Source organism: Mus caroli, unplaced genomic scaffold (assembly GCF_978045245.1).
Source record: "Mus caroli unplaced genomic scaffold, Mus_caroli_1 scaffold_16, whole genome shotgun sequence".
Taxonomy (NCBI): Eukaryota; Metazoa; Chordata; class Mammalia; order Rodentia; family Muridae; genus Mus; species Mus caroli.
Window position 1 is genome coordinate 19272177 of NW_028227271.1, and position 17428 is coordinate 19289604.

The 17428-nt window shown below is 53.2% G+C and overlaps 1 protein-coding gene across 1 annotated transcript in view; it reads left to right on the top strand.

Annotated features, from left to right (window-relative positions):
* Kiaa0930 (KIAA0930 ortholog) overlaps positions 1–17428 on the top strand; it is a 37969-nt gene that overhangs the window by 18034 nt on the left and 2507 nt on the right. The window contains exons 2-8 of the mRNA XM_021183788.3: positions 7390–7541; positions 11831–11953; positions 12036–12113; positions 12276–12377; positions 13701–13841; positions 14607–14798; positions 17157–17319. Of these exons, the coding sequence (XP_021039447.1) occupies positions 7390–7541; positions 11831–11953; positions 12036–12113; positions 12276–12377; positions 13701–13841; positions 14607–14798; positions 17157–17319 (951 nt within the window). The remainder of the gene's footprint in view (positions 1–7389; positions 7542–11830; positions 11954–12035; positions 12114–12275; positions 12378–13700; positions 13842–14606; positions 14799–17156; positions 17320–17428) is intronic.

A 17428-nucleotide genomic window follows, 5' to 3' on the forward strand; every position in this document is an offset into this window, starting at 1 on the left:
TGTCATAGCAATGTGAAGGCCAGCCTGGCCCATATAAGACGATGTCTCAGTAAAAAGAAAAGAGCTGGGCGAGTGGCACATGCCTTTAATCCTATCACTCAGGATGGGGAGGAAGGTTGATCTCTGTGAGTTCAAGGCCAGCCTGGTCTACATAGCAAATTCCAGGACAGCCAGGGCTCAGTAGAGAGACTCGGCTTCACCCCACCCCACCCCTGTGTGTGTGTGTGTGTGTGTGTGTGTGTGTGTGTAGCCCTAAATTTGATCTCTCTCTCTCTCTCTCTCTCTCTCTCTCTCTCTCTCTCTCTCTCTCTCTCACACACACACACACACACACACACTGTGTTCACACTATGCTGAGGTTTACCTCCTCAGGTTGACAGGGGCTTCTGAAGCGGTAATCGGTGACAGTGGTCTATGAACTGTGTGTGTGTGTGTGTGGGACACACCCTGTCATCATTACCCTTCTCAGCCTCATACTGTGGAGCTGCTGCTTCTGTTGGTCACCTCACCACTGTGATGTTGTGCCCATTCAGGAAGCAGTCACAAACCCCAAAAGACCACCAAGGACCAAGGATCTGATTACAGTGCAGTCGCTGTGGTCTTTATTCAGGCTTGGACTCACCGCTGTCGCTGATGTAGAATGGGGCAGGGAGGTGAAGCCTGAACCCAGTTTCACGCAAGCAAGCAAGGGGGTTTCTAGCCTGACACACATCCAATTGGGGGGCTATTATGGAATTTGTTACCGGGTGGTGGTGGCGCACGCCTTTAATCCCAGCACTTGGGAGGCAGAGGCAGGCGGATTTCTGAGTTCGAGACCAGCCTGGTCTACAGAGTGAGTTCCAGGACAGCCAGGGATATACGGAAAAACCCTTTCTCGAAAAACAAACAAACAAACAAACAAACAAACAAAACAAGAAAGAAAATGATTGACTGGTGCTGGGAGCCAAACCATAAACTTTACAGCTGTGACTTCTGCTTTCCTCCTGACTGGCGTTTGTCAGGGAGTGACCTGGAAACTGGTACAGGCTTGTTGGTTAACTGGAGTTCTAAGATGAAGCCTGAACCCAAGATGGAGTTGGCAGACCATCTCTCAGATGCACAGTGAAGCAGAGAACCTGCTGCTATAGAGGCAGAGAGAGAATGTGTGCTCTCTCCCCGCCTGTAGAGGACCCATCAGTTCAGGAGAATCAGAAGTCGCTGGGCAGGAAGAACAACTGGTCTGCAGCCCTATCTGGAGCCGACTAGTGTGTTATAATATTTTTATGCCTTCCCAGTGAGAAATCAAGCACACTGAGGTTGATAAAGCAAGAACTCTGTAATAACAGCAAACAACCTGTTCTGGCTAATGCACAGAAGGGAACCAGTTCTGAGTGGAAATCTTCGCTTATACAGGTGCATGGCCCCAAGTTACACTCTGAGGAGTTACCCATGCTCCTCAGAGGCAGGAGCTCCAGGTCTGGTTCTCTGGGCAAGTGGGGGAGATGTGCATTGTAGAAATACTGACATAGTCAGTCCAGGTCAGACCAGGACTACTTTTCCTGGGCGGTTTCCAGGGTTGTCCTGCCTGCCTGGCAGAGTTTGTACTCTTCCAGATAAGAGACCCAGGGCTTCATTAGCATTATCAGCCAGCGTCTTCTCTAGACTGCCTGGCAGATGCTCGGGCTATTTTGCTAATAAAAGTAACCTAATAATTTCTAAGCAAGTTTCCGGCCTCCATTTCCTCCTTCAGCTCTAGTCAGTTCTTCCCTAGCTATTCATGGGTTCTATTCAGTGAGTCTGTTGCTTGCAGCCCCACATCAATGCCTTCCTGGATGGCAGACATTGCAAAGTGGTGAAAACTGTCACCTGACAGATTTCCAGCTGGGAGTGAACAGGGTAGCAGACGCTTGGCTTCTGTGTCCTCAGATGGTAAACAACAGATCTGTCTGAGGGAATCCTGGTCTCCACAGCATCACAGACAGATCTCAGAATTCTCTCGCAGGTCAGAGAAGTCAGGTTCTCAGGGCTGTGTTCTGTGTTTGGAAATGAATGCATCTGATATTAGCAAGCCACTCATTATTAAATCGAACGCCTTAGACAGAACTCATCATAAAACAGGTTGTGAATCGATTGCTTGGTGACAGTGTGGCCAGAGTCACTCTTGCTCCTAGTCTGCCCCTGTAGGTCCCAGGAGCAAGGAAAACTAACTCCTTGCTGCCCCCCAGGACCCCAGCATGGAAGAAGGAAGGAGCCTGGCAAGTGGGAGCTGTCCGTGGTGCTGCCCAAGAGCGTGGCTCAGCTTCAGGCTGTGTCTGCCAGCCTGAGGTTTGGGCTCACTGGACTCACTGAAACCTGCACCTGTGGCTGCAGCCCAGAAACAGACAAGGTTCTGGGGATTAGAAAGGTCTATGCTAGACTGACAGCTCCCAGGCTTCGACTTGGGAACTCTTGCTGGGGAAAGAAAGGGAGAAGGGCTTACCTAGGGGAGAAAGAAACAGCAGGCTAAAAAGATTCAGTTGCCTCCTGGGTTCACTCAGTTGCCATACCACAGCACCAAAGGATTCTGGGAGGCTGTGACCCAGGGACTTTATTCAGGCTGTCCAGAGAGGTACGCAAAACAGCTGCATCCAGTTTCTTCACTTGCCCCATGTAGAGGGAGTATCAGCCCAGTAAGGAATTTTACCCCAGATCTCACCATGATTCTGGGAATGTGGGAGGTGCAGGAGCAGTCTGTGTGTGGAACAGCTGGGACAAGGATCCATGCTGTAGAATTTCAATGCCTGCATTGCTCAGTGTCCCCAGGAGTCAGAAATTCTATGGTAGATCTGTCATGCCCAGCTGTGGGCATGGAAAACATCTGTGTCCGTCTTCCCTTCCCTGTGAAGAGGCCTTTCTCCCTCTCCCTTCATGCTTACTGGCTGGTGACACCAAGCCATAGATTTATGGCAAAAGGTAGTTTATGGAGAAGGAAGTCAGGCCGAGAGGGTGGCCAGCGCTGGCCAGGGGTGACCAACCTGTGAAAGTCAGCTGCCCAACCGTTCTGTCTCTGCCTCTCCTGTTTCCTGTGGTTTGTGGTTCAGTCGGCATGACTACAACAGAGTAGAGTTTGGTATTTTTGCCCAGGACTGCATGGCCCACATTCCTGTGTCTGTGTGTAGCCTTCACAGCCTTTACAAGGTGGTGTGACTGTGGATGTGGTTTAGGAATAGAATGCTTGTTTAGCACAAATGAGGCCCCTGGGTTTGGTTCCTAGACCTTTGAGTAAACTAATGATCAACAGACATTTGGTGTAGTAGATATACCGTAATTCACCTAATTCTCGGCAAGTGCCAATAGTTACAGAATCCTCCCCTACCTCCTGAAAGTTGTTCCATTATTCGTTTTTATTAGCAGCACAGAGCGTAATCTATTTTTGTTACTCTTTTTGTTTTGCTTTGTTATTTTTAGGTTTGCTCATTTTTTTTTCCTGTATGAGTATTCAGCCTACATGTATATAAGTGTACCATATTGTGCAGTGCCCAAAGAGGCTGGTTCCCCACGGTGGGCACTGGATCCCTTGGAATGGAGTTGCAGATGGTTATGAGCTGCTAGGTGGCCACTGGAAACCGAATCCAGGTCCTCTGCAAGAGCAGCCAGTGCACTAACTGCTGAGCCGTGTGTCCAGCCCCAGTGCTTTTAGCTGCTGAGCCGTATGTCCAGCCCCAGTACTTTATTTTTTAAGACAAACACCTCTGCTTTTTTTTCTCTTATAAGCCAGATGGCCTTAAACTCTGGAGTTCTTGGGTCACAAGTGTCACAGTCACACCCATGTCACCACCATCACCTGCTTTTCTTCACTTTTTTTTTTCTTTTTCTGAAATGCCATGAGAATTTAATCACACAGAAGTTAGTCTTATGAGCCAGACTTGTGTACATGGTAATTCTGATTCCTTCGGATCCCTCTGTGGTGCTATGGGAGTTGTAAGACATTGGCCGGCTTGGCCGTGTGGTGTCTACTTTCTGGCTTCCACTTTGGGGCTCTTAGGAAAACTCCTGTGAACATGTGTGTACTAGCCTCTCTGTGGACAATCACCTTATTTTCTAGTTGAACATAGGCAGACAGGACTGAGTCAAGATAGCTTTATACGCATCTGACATTTTTAAGAAGGCAAATTTGTTCCTTTAAAAATACCATTCAGGTACCCAAGAGCTGAAGGGGCCTGCAACCCTATAGGTGAAACAACAATATGAACTAATCAGTACCCCCAGAGCTCGTGTCTCTAGCTGCAGAAGATGTAGCAGATGGCCTAGTCGGCCATCATTGGGAAAAGAGGCCCCTTGATCTAGCAAACTTTATATGTTCCAGTACAGGGGAACACCAGGGCCAAGAAGTGGGAGTGAGTGGGTAGGGGAGCAGGGCAGGGGGAGGGTATAGGGGACTTTTGGGATAGCATTTGAAATGTAAATGAAGAAAATATCTAATAAAAAAAATACCATTCAGAAGACTGGAGAGATGGTTCAACCAGTAAGAACACAAGTAGCGCTTATAGAGGACCTGGGTTCAATTCCCAGAACCCATGTGGTAGCTCAAAGATGGCTATAACTTTAGTCCAAGGGATCTGACATCCTCTTTGGCTTCTCTGGGCACCACGCACACATGTGGTATCCAGGCATACATGCAGGTGAAACATTTAAACACATGGAATAAAATAAAAATACCATTTAGGCCAGGCATGCTGGCTCACATTTCTAATCCCCAGCATTTGAGAGGTGAGATAGGAAGATTCCCGATGAAAGAGACAAGGAGGGCAGGGAGATGGCTTAGTGGCTCAGGACACTTGCTGCTGAAACCAGATGGCCTGAGTACCCCCCACCCCCATTCCCAGAGCCCACATGGTGAAAGAACAGAGCAGACTTCCACACGTGCACCACAGCCTGATATACACATCTCATATACATGCACACAAATAAATAAATGTTAAAAAAAAAAAAAGAGTGATACAGAAGGGTAGAGAAAGGCACCCACATCATAAATAAGGCTTAGGTTTAAAGATTTGTTTCATGATTTTCAACTGTGTGTGCGTTTATGTGTGTGTTTGTACATGGGAATGAAGGTGCCCACAGAGGCCAGAAGAGGTCGCTGGGTCCCCTGGAGCTAGAGTTATAGGTGATGGCTAGCTGATTTATGTGGGTCTACGAATCAAACCCCAGTCCTCTGAAAGAGCCATCGCTCCAGCTCCACTGCTGGAGTTTGTGGAATAGGGATGGGACCTGCCTGGCCCTGCCTGGCCCCCGCCAGCCCCTGCCCTAAATAAGGACCTTCCCAGCTTCTGCTCCTGGTGCCCTGGACCTGCCAGCAGCCTGCCCACTCGGCATCTGTGGCTGATTCCTTTTCAACAAGTTGTTGAGCACAGATTTTCCAAGGCCTGAGTATGGCCATCTGGCAGATGAGTCTCCAGCTCTGGGACCCAGGGCACATCCTTGAGCCTATTCTGTGAAATGAGGTGGGGGCATTTGAGTGACAGGATTTACAGTAACAGTCCACATGGTTCTTTGCCTAACTGGTTTGTGGTTAAGGTCATTGCTAGTGTTTTGTTGATGGTTTGGATTGCCTGGATGCCCTAGAAGCCACTGCCAGGTGGCCCTTTGTGGTCCGGGGGATGGAGCCCCTGACCTTGCCCATGCTCAGCAAGTACCTAGCCTTAAGTCTCAGCACTCAAGTCCCACAGTCGTATGTATTCAAGAGAAAGGGCAATGCTTTCCTCTGTGACTGCTACTTGTGAACTGCATGGCTGTGACATATCCAGGACGAAAGTCACAGGCCCCTGCTTTGTCAGGCCAGAGAAGTTTTTGCTTCATCTCACCGTGTGCGCATGGCTGGACATTGCGGGATGCAAAAAGGAGGCAGGAATTTCCAGTGCCAGTGGATGTGACTGCTCTGTGCCGTGAGCCTGCCCCCACCTTCACTGGAGGCTGGCAAGGTGTGCTGACCCCGACCCTGACCCCTCCCACCGCTCATGTGTCCCGCCAGGCAGGAATGGGTGGACCACACACTGCTGTCAGAGGGCAGGGGCTCTGTGGTGTGGCTGGCGCCTTCTGCTTGCCATCAGCCCCTGGTCTGGCCACTGACTACCTCTGATGACAGTGGAGGGTGTCATACATGGTAGACCTTCCCTTCAGAAGCAAGGCACTAGGACCAGTTCTCTATGGTTCCTGGGAAATAGGGAAAGAAAGAAACTCAGGAGTTTAAGGAGTTGAGCAGCATAGGATGATGACCCATCTAGGGCAGGGTTTTCAGCCTTCCTAATGCTCTGACCCTTTAATACGGTTCCTCATGCTGTGGTGACGCCCAGCCATAACATTATTCTTCTTGCTGGGCGGTGGTGGCGCACGCCTTTAATCCCAGCACTTGGGAGGCAGAGGAAGGCGGATTTCTGAGTTCGAGGCCAGCCTGGTCTACAAAGTGAGTTCCAGGACAGCCAGGGCAATACAGAGAAACCCTGTCTTGAAAAAACAAAAACAAAAACAAAAACCACCCGGCATTATTCTTGTTGCTATTTCACAACTGTAATTTGCTACTGTTATAAATATAATATGAATATCTGTTTTCCAATGGTCTTAGGAGACCCCTGGGGAAGGGTTGTTCGGCCCCAAATGGGTTGTGACCCACCGATTAAGGACCACTGATCTAGACAGGTGGGAGGGGTGGAAAGGTGACCTACTCTGTGCCAGGCTCTGGCCATTTCAGCTGGGAGCCATTCGTCTTCCTGTAGCTGAAAGGAGCCTGTGGTTCAGCTTAGCCACATGGCCTCTGAAGAGGAAACCCAGATTTTGCTAACCAAAACTAGTGGGTTTTTTTCTCCTTTCTTTCTGGTTAAAAAAAAAATCATATTTCATTTATCACGCAGAAATAGCATTTTAAATAAAAAGTCTGGAGTAATCAAGTGGGGATCAACCTGGCATCCTCTCAGGGCCTTCCTGCCTGCAGCTCAGATGCGTCTGCTGGCCCTTTAAGTCGGGTTCTCCTTGGGATTGCCGCAGCCTGAGGGGGAGGGCTAGGGATGTCTGCAGTGAAGATTTCCCCAGCAAAGCCTTTCTCCTTGCAGCCTGGCCAGCCAGCCAGTGACGTCCTTACAGCTCCTACATTTTCCTTTTCCCCAGGAGCCACTGATTCATCCGGAGGCTGAAGTCTGCTCGGCAGTGGGGGCCTGGCTCTTAGGCTGCCACTGGGTGGAGTCCTACTCCGGGGAGGCATCCCTGGCCTCCGTGATGCCCGTGGGTGGGGGCGGGAGGCACCAAGGGAGAAGGAGCAGCACATCCCAGCCTTGTCAGATCTCTGACCAGAAATGCAGGTGGGGAGGACCAGGCTTGGCCCAGGTCAGAGCCAGGGCCAACAGGGCCCCTTCTCACTTCTCTGGCCCCTTCCTGTAGGTTGCTTCAAGGATGACCGCATCGTCTTCTGGACGTGGATGTTCTCTACCTACTTCATGGAGAAACTGGCTCCCCGACAGGATGACATGCTCTTCTACGTGCGCAGGAAGCGAGCCTACCCAGGCAACGAGGGCACCATCGATGGGAGGAAGGTGGGCAACCCCTCCCCCTCCCCTCCCCTCCTCTCCCCTCCCCCACAATCCCGAACCACACACCTGTGCTATGAACCTTCTGCAGCATTCAGGCTGAGCAGCCAGCACGTTTTATTTTTGCCATGATCCCAAAAGGCAGTGATTGTAGCTTTGAGGAATCTGAGGCCAGCCTCTTACAGTGAGTGAGTGAAGGGAGGGTCAGGGCTTTGAGCCCCAAGTCCAGGGCTACTCCCCAGAGTAGGCAGGGCAGTGGCAGGATGCTGGGGATGATGCTGCCCTTCTCCGGCTCTTACTATAAACTAGGGGAATCACTCAGGGCTCTGCTTGATCTCCTAAACTTCCACCAACTGGGCAGCAAGACAGATGAGGAAACAGGGCTGAGGGGAAGCGAGTCACCAGGGCGCTTCACGTGGTCGTGTGTGGAGCTCTTGAGACAGATTTTTTGCATGTGTTCTTCTCTTTACAGAATTTTGAGTGGCTTATAGAATGTTTAAGTGGCCCCCATATTAAACATGGGGATACTTTGTTTGCCTTCAAGGCCCAAGAGTGGTCAGCTGTGAGACCTGTGTAGGACTTAGAGCCTTTCTGTTTCTGTGTTCCCCCGAGAGCCTTGAGACTCAGGCTCCAAGGCTTCTTAGTTATGGTTCACACACGTGAGTGCTGGGAGCCCTTTCCTGCCATACGGCTGCACATCCACAGAATACATTGGTTGTGAGTGGACACACCTGGGTGCTTGCTGCAAAGGAGGCCTTTGGTGCTTCCCTTGCCAGCAAGAGCCCATGGACCACTGGCCAGAGAGAAGAGCCAGAGGAGCGTAGGACCTGGAGAAGTGGGTGATGCTGTACTAGGGCCCAGGAGTGACAGACAGGTGGGTAGAGCAGGAGATGCTCTGTGGAAGAGCAAAAGCTGAGACCTGATTGGTAGGTTCATCTTGCAACCCTTGCTAGTGGCACCAATGAGAGGCAGGAACCTTCTCAAGAGGAAAGCTAGCTCTGGGCTCCTCCTGCCCCTTACACCCCTCTTGTTTGATATGCAGTTCCAGCCCAGCTTCTCTCCTTGATCAGTATTATGGCTGTGGTCCAGACCCACACACTTCTGGGACTTGGAATAGATGGTCTGTAGGGGCTGAGCCCCTGTTAGATAGGTGGAGGCTGGGATGTTTGGGGTTGATGCAAGCAGAGGTGCTGTTGGCAGGAAGGGATAGGTGCTAGGGAGCCTCTGCGTGCTGTTGGAGCTGCACCAATACACCCTGGGCGTGGGCACTACATTCACCCGACGTTTACCTCGGGGTGCAGGCCCTGGAGCAGCAAGACTATGGACCTCATCTCTGGCTCCAGAGGCTCCTTCCTGTGGGTCTCAGGACAGGCACACGCAAGGCACTGTCTTTAGGGGGGATCCTGCGTGGCAGATCTGGGAGAGACCAGGATGTGGGGGATAGGCCTATGTGTACCGTGTGGCTGGCTGGAGAGGAAAGTGAGACACGTAGAGAATAGTGTTTGGGTGGAAGAGAAGTGCAGCAGTTGCACTCTTTGTGGGGTGCAGCCCTGGGCCCTAGATGAAGGAGCACAGTGAGTGGACCCTGGGGCTGCATTGAGGCACTCATGAACATTTACTGGGTGTTGAGGTCAGCGGAGCCAGCCTGAACGGAGCATTGAGTAAGAGCCACATGGAAATGGCTCTTTCCTCAGCACCGATACAGAAATGACTCAGGCTGGCCACTGTCTTTGGGAAACCCTCACGGGGCAGACAGACAGCAGCATATAGTGGGGACCACAAAAGAGGTGGCATCTGTGTACAGGGTTGTAGGACAGCTGCGCTGAAGACATACCCTGGAGCAGGTATAGGACTTTCATGGTGGGGGAGGGAAGCCTGGCTCATTTGACCCAGGATGTGTTTATACCCCGAGTGAGCGATAGTTTGTGACAGTGCCAGCAGGGCACCGTGACCTCGGAGTGATAGGTGCAGGGAGAAAGAAAAGTCACTGAGCGCCAATGGAGTGAGACCAAGAGTAACCAGTCTTCCTGCTCAGATGGCTTTGCACAGGCATTGGGAAATGCCTTCCTCTCCCCATCCCCATACATCCTACTTATGCTTGGTTGGCCTCCTGCAATTCTGAATGGAATCCAGGGGGGACTGGATGATGTCTGGTACAGGGCTTGGAGGGCCAGGCCTAGGATCAGGCAAAGCTCAAACCTACCCATACTGGACATACTTTCCAGCCCGGCAGTCTGTAGTGTGGCCTGAATGGAGGTACAGCCAAGAACCCCAACCCACCAAGGATCCCAGGGCTGCTGAGATGTGGACTCTAGCGTCTGCGCACTAGGAGTGTTCTGCAGCACTGACCAGCTGCCTCCTACCCTTTCCCATCCTGCTAGTGCTGGTTGTCATGGCAACCAACCAGGCTCCCTGCCTAGCAGAGGAGGGTGGGTGGGCAGAGCCATAACTGCAGTGTGGGTGAGCACGGAGTGCTGGAATTCCCACGCCCTGCTCCAGGATCACCTTGGGGATCCAGACCTGGTTTCACCAGTGTGCCCTGGATTCTCTGCCCCATCTCCTCATGCCACCCCTGGACAAAAACACTCCCTGTTCTCAGCAACCCATTTTGGTTTTGGTGGTGTGGGCACTGGCATCTGTTTGTGCCCTCGTCTATGCTGGTGGCCTCCTATTGACACCCTCAGCAGTCCTAGGGTACAGATTGCACTAAACCCACTTGGTAAGCCAAAGCTCAGAAGCTGTGAGGGTTCTGTGGTCTCACACCGTCTAGTCTCGGGTTTTCTCCTTTGGTAGCTTTCTTTTGTGTATGAGTCAGAATCTCACTACACAGCCCTGGCTGTCCTAGAACTCCAAGTAGTCCAGGCTGGTCTGAAACTCAGAGATCTGCCTGCCTCTGTCTCCTGAGTCCTAGGCTTAAGGGTGTGGGCCAGCACACTCAGCTGATAGCTTTTCTTGATTGTGATGTACATGCCAAGGTGCTCAGGTTGATGTGACTCCTGCCACACAGGTGGATCATTCCTGTCTGAGCCAACATGCAGAGCTGCAGTGTATCTTCTGACTGCTTCTCAGTCATTTATTTGGGACAGTGTGTGTTGACATAGGCGGCTGTGTGAGTCTGGTTACTGTGTGCTGTTTCTTGAGTGTACACGCCACCCACCTGCAGGCCTGTGTGTGGGTGTCTGAGCCGTTCCCTGCGTATTCTGGTGACACTATGCCACTACCCCACTGACCCACCTACCACAGGAGTGCAGTTATGCCACAGGTATTCCCCACCCTGCACTGAGCCAGGGACAGATGCACACCTGCCTGTGTGGGTTCTCCTGCGGGAGTAAACAAGATGAGTGGTTTTTTTTTTTTTTTTTTTTTTTTTTTGAGACAGGGTTTCTCTGTAACCCTGGCTGTCTTGGAACTCACTCTGTAGACCAGGCTGGCCTCGAACTCAGAAATCCGCCTGCCTCTGCCTCCCAAGTGCTGGGATTAAAGGTGTGCGCCATCACGCCCCGCTACAAGATGAGTGTTAAAGCACAGAGCAACCAATCAGAGAGGTGGAGTGCAGCCAAGCAGGCAGAGTGGTGGCTCCCACCTGAGTTTGGGCGTTTCCCACAGAAACGCAGACAGTGGAGGACAGGAGTCCCACCCCTGTGGTGTGCCCTACTGTACAGAGGCACCTACCTCTGTGTGGATCTCAGGTGCACAGACAGACAGACAGACAGACAGACAGACACACACACACACACGCACACGCACACGCACACGCACACGCACACGCACAGATCCGTGCCCCTGCAGAAGGTGACTGTTGCCTCTTGGAGTTGAACCTGCTGGGCTTGGTTAGGACCCTGGGCTTAGGACCCCTACAGGACGGGCTGCTTCTGACTCCTTAATGCCTCTCCGGCCTGGTGTAAGGGTAGATGGGCTCTGGTCTCTCTCTGATGAGTGTGTGGTATGTGGTTTGTAGCTTGTTTGATCCTCATCAGTTATAGAGGCATTAGTGGTATCTTCCTTGCAGATAAAAGGTTAATCATTAGTACAACATGTAGACTAGCCTCTGCTGCCCACTGTGAGCCCAGTAGACGTTACTGTCATGGGGAACTTGGGAAATATGGTCTTAATTATCACAATGTTGAGAGGAAAACATGTTTTCTATTGTACAGGTCAGACAACTAGGGTTCCAAGGAGAAGAGAGATGGTACAAGGGCTGGGGAGGGGGAGGGTCTTTGTGTGTTACCGCCAGCCTGGTGCCGTGATTAGGGAGCAGGAGGTCCCTAGAGTCTCACTTGTGTCCTGTGCCACAGGCTGAGGCTGAGCCCGAGGTGGAGGTAGAAGTGTACCGGAGAGACTCTAAGAAGCTTCCGGGCCTGGGAGATCCTGACATCGACTGGGAGGAGAGCGTCTGCCTGAACCTCATCCTGCAGAAGGTATGGGTGGTGATGAGGGATGCTCATGGGACCGGGAGGCAGCAGTCCCCCTCTGCCCCCCACTGACTGCGTCTCCTTCCAGCTGGACTACATGGTGACCTGTGCTGTGTGCACGCGTGCCGACGGGGGTGACATCCACATCCACAGGAAGAAGTCCCAGGTGAGCCCCTCCCTCCTGCCAGCCTCCCGGCTCCTGGAGAGCACGTCCCTGGCTGGGGACCGATTGAGCGATTGAGCATCGAGAGCCCCTGGCCCGTCTCTGTGGTGGCTCTAGGCCTCCATCCAGGCCAGCTTCTCAGCTCTTCCATCTGCTTTCTTTTAGCAAGTGTTTGCCTCCCCCAGCAAACACCCCATGGACAGCAAAGGAGAAGAGTCCAAGATGAGCTACCCCAACATCTTCTTCATGATTGACAGCTTTGAGGAGGTAAGTGCTCACCGCGGGCCACTCTCCCCTTCCTCCCCTCTTGGGGGTGCCAGGCTGAGGGCCTGCAAAGCCTCCTAGGAGACATGGGCAACTGGGAGGAGTGTGTCTGGGTGATAGCCAACGGAGCTCCCCACCGCAGGGGTGTACTTGTTCTAAGCCTAGGTTTGCTTGTCATGACCTCGTGACCTACTTAAGTGTCAGGGTCAATGACCTGAGGACTGATGAGTGGGAGTGTGCTGCCTGACCGGGAGTCATTTGCTGCTCTGAGAATGGTTGCTTCCACCCTGCCGAGGGTGTAAGAGAGGAGGAACTGTCAGCTTTATGGCCAAGTCTTTGTTTCAAGATTGGGAAAATGTGCCCCACATACATTAATTCACGGATGCCCGGAGGGGACGGGGGTGGTGCCATCCTCTTCCCCCTCCTCTTCTCAGCCAAGGCTGGTGTGAGTGTGAGTGTGTGTGTGTGTGTGTGTGTGTGTGTGTGTGCGTGAGTGTGAGTATGTGTGTGTGCGCGCACGCGCACGCATGCATGCATGTTGGGGATCCTAGTGCTTGCCCAGAGACAGCCATGGTTCCTGGAAGTCCCGTGAACGTGGGCATGGTTTTCAGGGCCCCCACAGCTATGGTATCTGAGGCTCAGGAAGTGAGGTAGCCTCCCTGGGCTCACACTGCACATGTGATTGCTCTGAGTCTCTCACCTTGAAGCTCACACCTGGATGTCAGATACAGGAACAGCAGCTCAGAAAGGCGGTAGGATGGGGTGGCACTGCCTCAGTCCAGTTGGTGTTATCCCAGGAAGGCAGTCACATTAGTTTTGGACAGCCAAGCTCACAGCAAGATGGGCTTGACTGGGCTGTGACGAAGGAGATCCCCAAGTGTCTCCATAGTTCTTGTAGCTTGAATGACATCAGGAAGTCAGATGCTGGTCTAGCCAGTGACTCAGTGTGGAGTGGGGTCTCTTCCTCCAGTCCCAACCCCCTGCTACTGCACGCTGCTGCCCCACTGTGAGGCTGTTTCTACTTGGGGCAAGGGTTGAGGTGAGGTGAGGTGGTGAACAGTGGGTGACTGTGGGCCAGTGCCTGGCCTCTCCTCTGTACGTGGAGACCCCTTTGTGCTTTCCCTTGCCTCTGCTCTCGTCTTGAGACCTATCCACCTCAGGCTGACCTCAACTCCTTGATCCTTCTTCCTCGGCCCGTCTAGTACCAGGATGACAGGTGGCCAGACTCTGACTAGCGTCCGCCCCCTCGGCCAGGTCAGGGTGTGGTTTGGGTGGTGGCACTGATGTTTGACTTTGCCATCTCCGTCTCTTTGTCCCCGCCCTCAGGTGTTTAGTGACATGACTGTGGGGGAAGGAGAGATGGTTTGCGTTGAGCTGGTCGCCAGCGACAAAACCAACACGTTCCAGGGTGTCATCTTTCAGGGCTCCATCCGATACGAAGCACTCAAGAAGGTGTACGACAACCGCGTGAGTGCAGGGCAACCGAGGGCTGTGCGTCCTCCCCCAGGGCTACACTGATGAGGGCCACCCCACATCAGGGCACCCACTGCTCCTGCAGCCGCTCCTGGGGGACCACAGTCTCCCTTCCATTCTCAGTCATCCCAGTTCACCTGTGTCCATCTGACGTGCAGGTGGGGTCTCCTCCTTCCTCGTGTCCCTGTGAGGGGCCAGCCAGTGGCACATTGGCTCTTCTTTACCACCTGCCCCTAGCAGTCTGTGGCCTAGTACTGGAGACGCTCCCAAAACTAATCTTCAGTTGATCAGCTGCAGAAGGAGTCTTTTTTTTTTTTTTTTTTTTTTTTTGGTTTTTCGAGACAGGGTTTCTCTGTGTAGCGCCCTGGCTGTCCTGGAACTCACTTTGTAGACCAGGCTGGCCTCGAACTCAGAAATCCGCCTGCCTCTGCCTCCCGAGTGCTGGGATTAAAGGCGTGCACCACCACGCCTGGCCAGAAGGAGTCTTGATGGCCACGCTCCTCCAGCTGGTGCTGTCCGGTCTGAGGTGGCGCAGCAGCCTGTTGCTAAGGTCCTGGCCTGTAGTGTGGGCGTTCAGGGCAGCAAGGCAGCCTTGGCCAGGGATCTGGGACACGTGCCATACTGGACTGCTTGTTGGGCTCACTGGGTTCCCTGGGGCTTAGACTCAAGATGGCCTCAGAGATGGTTATACTGTCCTGAGAGAGGACCTGTGAAGTGAACCCCACGGTTCTGATGGAGGCCATGTCCTCCCTGCCACAGGTGAGCGTGGCTGCTCGCATGGCCCAGAAGATGTCATTTGGCTTCTACAAGTACAACAACATGGAGTTTGTGCGCATGAAGGGGCCTCAGGGCAAGGGCCATGCAGAGATGGCAGTGAGCCGAGTGTCCACCGGTGACACATCCCCCTGTGGGACCGAAGATTCAAGCCCAGCTTCGCCCATGCATGAGCGGGTAAGGGCTGCACGGCTGGGGGAGGGGTCTCCTCTCCCTTGGGTTCACTTCCTGTGGCTCCCCCACCCCACACACTCCGGGTGAGGGAGCTCTCACTGGCTGACCTCCACTGCTGCTGTTGAGGCTGAGGCTCAGAGGGGGGGTGCCGGGACTGAGGTTGCCCAGCAGGTTCATACCCAACCATGGCTGACTCCCGGAGCTGCTGTTGCCTCTCAGCCTGAGTCTTAGGGGCCTGTGAGCAGAAGCTGGCAGAGCTGGGCCTGGTGCCTGCCTGTGTGGACCTGTGGGCAGCTGTGGCCACGTAAGCCATTCTGCAGTGAGCCAGATAAGGGCGAGGAAGAGTTGACCCCATGTTGTCACACACAGTCACACAAACAAGCACATGACTGGCTTTGGGCCTGCAGTTCTGAGGGCTCAGCATAGGACCTCAAGCTTTGATTTCTCTGAGCTCTCTCATTGCCTAGTGGGGTACTGAGGTCAGTGGCCATTAGAGACCCCCAGGCTCAGGTGTGAGAAGGGCTCTGCCCATGGGGTCAGTGTGCAGATGCCATGCAGAGTGGTCTGTGAATCAGCCCTTGTCCCAGAGACTGGCCAGCCTCATTCTGGGCTTTGCTGCCCGGGTGTCCCCCTTGGATGAGTGTCTTTCTCTCTGAGCGTCTGTTTCTCATTGAGAAGTGAAGCATTGAACCTGCTTCCCACAGTGTGGGTGTTCCAGGCGCACCGCTCACGACTTCATGCCTTACATGGGGTGTGGTCATATGAGGTGTCCCAAGTGGCAGCCACAGTGGTTCCTTCTGCATCTGCAGCTCAGAGCAGACGGTGCCTGACTGGCTGCTGCTGTCGCTTGTGTTAGCTCCTGAGCGCCTCCTTTTCTTTCTTTTGGAATCACTTACAGTTAGTGTGTTTTATAAGCCAAACAAAACCAAGAAGTGCCAGGGTTTGGTAAAATGTTGGGTACTTCAGGAAGGGACCCTCTTGCTTTTGGAATGGAGGGTAGCTTGGACTCTGAGCTCCAGGTGACAGCCAGGTTGTGCCGAGTTCTGTGTGGCACTTGGATGCTGAAGTGTGTATGCAGATATGGCCCAGGCTGACACTACTGGGTGCTGTCTGCTGAGTGCCCACTTATAAGTCCCTAGACTTACCCACACCTCAGTTTTCCTCATCTGCCAAGTGGGAATGGCTGAGAGGGATGAGATGGCCCTAGCCGTACCCTCAATGGCAGGGAGGTTGTGGAGCCCTGGAGTCGTGAGGTCACACAGGACCCAAGCCCACAGCCCGTGTACGCACTGTTGCTTGTCTTCTTGTCCTCAGGGGTCACTTGTAACCAGTGTACAAGAAATGCAGACTGTGTGTATTGTGGTTTCTGGTATTTGTTTTTTATCTTTTGAAAACTTCCCTGGCTTGAGGGAGGACCGTCTGGAGCCCATCAGCCGCCGGGACTTTGGTGGATGTCGGAGCTATGACGGGGAGGCCGATGGGGCCCCGAAGTCTTGGTCTCAGCTCATCTTGCTGCTCCGATTCTTGTTTGCATGGGGAGGAGGGAGGGGATGGGCCAAGTTCCCTATGCCTGGAACGCCCTTCCCCCCCTTCTTCACCTGGCGAACTCCTACTCGTCCTTCAAGACCCAGCTCAAGCGGCAACCTCCTCCAGGAAGCCTACTCTGATTTCACAGGCTGTCTGTCCCTTCTTCCATTGTGCTTCCATGTCCTGTGCCTCCCTTTCTTCGTCTCAGTGACCAGCATGCATCTGTGGTTGTCACTTGAGTCTGTCACCCCCAGCAGACTGTGAGCTCCTTGAGGGCAAGGGACCTATGTCTTGTGCCTGTCTATGCCCAGCTCACCCTCAAATGAGTATGGAGACTGTTGGTGGCTGGGACTGAATGTGCTTGGAAGGGAGGAGAGATGGGCAGAGAGCTGCTTAGCCTGGGCACTTGTGAAAGGGGCTGGGTGCAGGAGGGAAGGGCCCAGGGGTTGACCTGGGGTGCCGTCCCGGTGGCTTTAGGCAGGTCAGGGTTCCTGTTTGTGTGCCCTCTGCTCAGATGTCGATAGGCATCAATTGCTGCTGTGCGTGGCATGGCTGTGCTTAAATCACACCAGCAGCAACTGAACAGCCCCTCTTTTGTGCTGAGATATGGAAGAGGGGCCCTCTGTCAGGCTGTTGGCAGCCTGCTCCCTCCTTAGGCAGGACACACCAGCACCCAACATCCTCTTAGCCAGGACAGCTGACCCTCAGGCCAGGGTCAGCGACTGTAACCAGCCCCTGCTTGGGCTGGCTTTGTAGGCAGGATTCAGGTGGCACTGAGGCCTCATGGCAGAGTCTGTTCCTGCTACTTTTGTGACTTGGACTCCTTGTTCCCAGGTGACCTCCTTTAGCACCCCGCCCACCCCAGAGCGAAACAACCGGCCTGCCTTCTTCTCACCGTCCCTCAAGAGGAAGGTGCCAAGGAACCGCATCGCCGAGATGAAGAAATCACACTCAGCCAACGACAGCGAGGAGTTCTTCCGAGAGGACGATGGTGGAGGTGCTGGCCTTCTCCTTTGTGCTCCTGTAGAGGGATGGCCCCTGCTCTGGCTTGCATTCACTCATCCATCGTGTGCTCACTGGTCCTGGCAGTCACTCTTCCACCCAGT